At 36.3% G+C, this 5643-nt stretch overlaps 1 protein-coding gene across 1 annotated transcript in view; it reads right to left on the reverse strand.

Annotated features, from left to right (window-relative positions):
• Nucleotides 1-5643, reverse strand: part of PPP2R5A (protein phosphatase 2, regulatory subunit B', alpha) — a 30268-nt gene that overhangs the window by 22567 nt on the left and 2058 nt on the right. Inside the window, exon 2 of the mRNA XM_009071353.1 lies at nt 1979-2175. Within this exon, the coding sequence (XP_009069601.1) occupies nt 1979-2104 (126 nt within the window). The 5' untranslated portion in view covers nt 2105-2175. The remainder of the gene's footprint in view (nt 1-1978; nt 2176-5643) is intronic.

The raw sequence follows: 5643 nt of genomic DNA on the forward strand, positions 1-5643 counted from the left end.
TGGGCTCTGCTTCCACCACCAATGCCACTCTGGCTTTTTTCAGGGAATTTTTGTAGTCTGTCCATCCTTTACTCCCAGTCAGATGATAGTTGGATTTCACGAAGGCAAATTTCTACTCTTTTGTCCCCAAAACACTACCCTTCAAACTTTGTAAAAAAACCTCATGTTTTATTCTTTTCATGCACTAATACTGAAGGGTTTAAAAACTTTAAAAAAAAACCCAAACTGAAACAGTAACTTTAAAATCTCATAGAAGTTTTGCTACAAAGAAAGGCCTCAAGCCTGACACACATGTTATTTGGAGGGAGAGACCCATCCAGAGATTTTTCTGAAAGCTGGTACTTCGCCCTAATTCACAGCAAAGACCTTTGCTGCTGCCAGTTGCCAGGGAGATTAGAAATACTATTCAGGCTTGGAGGGATCTTTTGTCTCAAGCTCTGAAAAAGCTCTCACTGAGCATTTAAGGCCTTCTTAATTTTCTGTCATTTTAGGGGAGAAAAGGAGATGGGAATTTGTTATGGAAGGAAAAACAAGCATCCACAGAGCCCAATCATTTGCACGACAACAATGACCTCAAAAGAGCAGCTCAACACCACCTTCTCTCCAAGAAAAGAAAACAACTCCAGTATAAAAGGAAAGTCTCCCTTCAACAAGTAGGATAGGCTAGTTAGTATATTCTTTCTTCTAACAAGAGGCTACAGAGGGCACACAGAATAGGAAAATACTGCAAGGATTCAGACTTGCTTCCACCAGCAGAAAAATAAAAAGAAGCCCAAGAAGAGGTGAACATACTTCAGCCTTTTTCTTACACAAAAAACATTTAGGACAGAAACTCAGGTCCTTTGGAAAAAATGAAAGCATACAAACCCCCCAGTGTCCTTGACCTCTTGTAAAACTTACAAAGTATCTGCTGAAACTGTCAAAATGATTAAGAGGGTTACAATAATCCTAGTCCCTCGGTATAATGGCAAAACTTCTATGCTTATTTATATTAAAGATCTCATCTTCCTTATCAGCTGCCCACAAAATAAACTGAAACAACCAAAAAACCACTAAACAATAAACCTTAAGGAAACATAGCCTGCAGTGTACAGAAAACTACAGAAGTTGTAGGCTCCATATTTGAACTTGTGTGATTATGTTCCCCACAGCTCTTTCAAATTCAGCATTTTATCTATGTAAACTTAGTCAAGGTTTAAAGAACCATTAACATAAATGAATGGGCACTAAGCACATTCTTTTTACATTTCAAATTTCTAGAAAAAAACTCCAAAGTATTTCCGACTATTCTCTAGTGTCCTTCAGTTGCATCTCCTGTACATGGATTATAGACATACCTAAACCATCACTTAAGTAGTATTTGACAATGCATATAAACACCTGGGAAAGTCACAACCACCAACATTTTGTTGCTTATTAAACAAGCCATTTGTGGGAATTGCACAGTACAAGACATCCTATGGTTTACAACTTCAGTAAACCACTTACACTACTCTAGTACAGCTCTCCAAGGCTAAAACAGTAACAAACAGCCACAGAAAGTATTTACAAAGTAGAGTTGCTTTCTTACACTGATAAACATTTCTGCTGTCAACAGTACCTGCAAGAATCTTTACCAGAAAACTTGAATCTAACACGCCACTGCCACTCATAAATAAAGACAGGCATCACTGAAATATTGCCATTTTCTGAAAGGGAACAACTTAAAAGCTTACCCAGACAGCAAGCATCTGCAATATACCAGTTCTTTCATTTTAATTAACCTGAATGCATCATGTTTCAGCCAATAATTAAAAGAAGTTGTTTGTTTTTACAAGCCTTTCTAAACAGCTTTGTGAGCCAAGTTATCATTAATGAATTACATTATATTGTATAAGCAGAATAACCAACAGCAACTCTGAGTTAAATGCCATCAGAGTCATCAACTGATTAAGATACATTATTAAAATTCAAATTATAACAAGAGCATTCTACTTACCATTTTCACTATGTCACCATAAGCTGATTCAACAATAACTCCACGATTTGTTGAGACATATTCAACCAGTTCATTCAGTGTTGCTCTCTTAATTTCTTTGCTTTTCAGGTCTGAGACAGAGTCCATGAAGTCAAAGAGCACACAACATTGCTGCAACTTCTGACAAAAAAGATCTTGCTGCTCATTGAAGGTGGCATCTATAAAAGAAAAAAACCCCACCAAAACCAAACAACACTTTAGTCTGTGGAAGCAAACTCAGGATTTCTAAATCTATTTTGCTGAAAAAAAATTGTATACCTATGGCATTTTAATTTTATCATGGGGAATAATATGCGCTATAGTCAGCAGATTAATAAGCAATATTGCCGAAACTGAAAATATCTCTTTAAAAAGTATGTTAGGACAAAAGACCTGCCATTCACAACTTTTGCTACATGCAAGAAAAGATAGACAAACACACAGCAGCAAATATATTTACAGAAAACAAGGTCCTGAATTAACTTTATTTGAAATACACTGACATTCCTAAGTACCAACTCTCCCTCACCAAAAGTCATCCACAGAAGCAGTGCATCATACTAACCTTTCGTTCATCCGATTTGTCTCATTCTGTTCCCTAATCCTTTATTATGTAACCTGCTTAAAAGCTGTAAAATCTGCTTGGAAGGAACCTTGTCTTTTTACCCCAATGCAAAATGCTTCACATACTTTTGACATCATGTGATGGAGGTCTCTCTTAAGAATCAACTATAATATTTCAAAAGGATTAATCCTGAAGTTTAATGCTTTGCTCTAAATAATTTATTACAATCTTAGCCATGTAAGGGTTCTCCAGATTTTTTGGCCTATTAAGACATGTTTGGCTATGACTTGGCGTTTTCATTTGAGTGTACAGTACCTCTATAATCCGATAAGCAAAATTCCTCCATTAGTATTGCACATTAACTCTAAAAGAGATGGATTAAGTACTGTACACTTCAAAACTTTAATACGCCCTTAAAATATGGTAGCTGTTCCATGGTTGCATGATCACAACAAGAGCAGTCAGGGTTTTAACTGAAAATTTGGTTTAATGTGTCTTTTGTTCTTGGTTTTAATTGTTTGCTGGGGTTCAAAGCCACCCCAGCAATATAGCATCACCTCATCTATTGGGATGAGTTGGGATTACATTTGTTCTGGTGGAAAAAAAAAAAGTATTTCCAATTTTATCCAGATAAAAAAATGCTCTCCCACTGAAGAATTTTCAAGACCTGTCTATAGCCAGACTACATCCCTTAACACCATTCATTCACTGCAGTACTGCTATTAGCACTGTTGCTCCATCATAAAGAAATTATCAAGAGGAGAAAAAGGCAACTGCATTGTAACACTGAGTACTGGGAATCTTAAGTGTCACCTTAAAACCCAAACAAATCACAAAAATATCTCGTGCTCCTCTTTATTGTTTTAGAATTATTCTAATTAAGCAAACGTCATTTTAAGTTTGCACCTTTAACAACTGATTCTCTGATAATGCCAGTTTCTCAAGTTTCTTACCAAATCACCCTTCATTTAGTGGCTGGAACAACAACTGCCAAAAGTGGGTTTAATACTCAGTAATTATCTGGTAGAATTCTTTCGTTTCCATAAGCAAAAAGTAATTGCTAAAATGGACTGAAACGCCTCCACTGTAATCTGAACTGCTCACTCTGCCCTGAAAACTCAGATAGCAGAATATTGTATTGTATTCCCTTTCCTCATCTGACAGCTATGATCCTATTAGCTGAGCATAACAACTTCAGTGAGCTTCTGAAAAAGCCAGCAATTACTACTCCCTCATGAAGAACAATTCACACTTTTGAAAGTCAATTCTGCAATTCTAACCACTTTTCTTTTGAATAAAAACCTTGAAAGATGCTTATTTTGCTCAGAAAGCTACAAAGACATGAATTGTTACACTGTGCGAAACAATGAACATCAGCTGTAAAAACATTTGTAAGTTACATAACATTTCAGCTCAGAACTTCTAATATTCTACAGCGGATTGCATGAGTAAGTATTGTATCATAGCAACAAAGCAATAACAGTGACATGCTGAGGATAAAATCCAAAAAGCCTAATTTAAGGAACCGACACTGGGAGCACTGCGTTTTTTGCCGCTAGCCCTAAGCTGATAGCCAGAACTCATACAGGAATCAAACCCACTCTGATTTTTCCTCACTACAAACTTAACCATACTCCAAGTTACAAAGGTGCAGCAGCGAGGCACAGCTAACAGTGTAGTTAGCTGATGTTAAAAAAAAAATAGAAGCATCACTAACCAAAATTTATCTAGAAGTTTCACAAACCACCAGGCAGCATCTGAATACTTCTAACAGACTAAAGACCTAAGGTTAAAAGGCAGTAACAGGAATTCAGACAAAATAATTAAATTATTTATCACCTTCCCTAGAATATCAAAGAAATTCCTGCATTAGCCACTCTCAGTTAGACACTAGAGTAACAGGGAATCTCTCTCCTGCCATGCAATATCAGTCCATTTCATTACCAGCCTGATCCTTCTCAATCAGAGATGTTTCCTCAAACAAAAAACCTTCCCACTAATCTCTTCTGTTACTCTTTAAAACATTTGAAGCAAAACCAAAGGAAGTGTTTTCTTCTACACACACATTCTTTTTTCATACTTCATTATTTTATCATCTTATTATTTTAGTCATCTGCAAGAGATGAAAATTATGTGCAACCACGGTAATAAATAAGGTGACAAGAAAGGCAGTTTTGTTCTATCAGCACAACTTTTCCTCATGTGCTCAATCCCTGCTTGACCCACAGCACATTTGTCCTGGGAATGTTATGACAGGTACCATGGGAACCACCAAGTGATTTGGGAAAATTTGTTTGTCGGATAATGTTCTTAACTTTTCAAGCACAAGAGAAGCTAAGACAACTCTATGCCACAATAAAATCCTCTTGCAGTACCTTATTCTGATTCTATGAATAAACTAAACCGGGCCCTCATAATTGCATCAACACTGGAGCTTTTAGCTTTAGTAGTTTAACAACCCATGTCATGATTTTTGAACCAGTTTCAACGTAGTATCTATCAAGATTTACATCACACGTGAAGTTCAAGATAATCGCTTTTCTCCAAATACCCTAAATACCATAAAGGCCATGGAAGATAAATTAGGTTCAAAGTACACAGTGAAATGAAACAAACCCCAATGAAACAAAGCTGCATCAGGTAAAATGGTGGGAAATCCTACAGACAAAAAAACTTATATCCAGCACCAAAAGAATTACTGCAAATTATAATCCACTTCAACCATAACTTTTTCTTGCCTCTGGTCATTTCTATGATAGATAGTAATGTGTTTGTAACTGATTAAAACAGTTAATTTGATTATTGCACTTCATAATACTGACATTCTCAACAAACTGTTCCTACTGTTTACAAAAACCTAATCATTACAGATAGTAGCCACAAAGGATAAGAAGTTACAAACAAGTTGACTCAGAAGTTCCTCCCAAGCAGAAGTTATTAAACATTAAAACTCCACAGTTGTACAGACTTGTCTCCAAACTGAATGCTTTCAAATTTGTAAGGTCACCAATGCAAGTCTAAGCATGGAACATTGAGTTAAGAGGTTAATTTTTTCAGGGAAGGCCCAAACAAAACATAGGGA

This window comes from Acanthisitta chloris, unplaced genomic scaffold, assembly GCF_000695815.1.
Source record: "Acanthisitta chloris isolate BGI_N310 unplaced genomic scaffold, ASM69581v1 scaffold16583, whole genome shotgun sequence".
NCBI classification, from domain to species: domain Eukaryota; kingdom Metazoa; phylum Chordata; class Aves; order Passeriformes; family Acanthisittidae; genus Acanthisitta; species Acanthisitta chloris.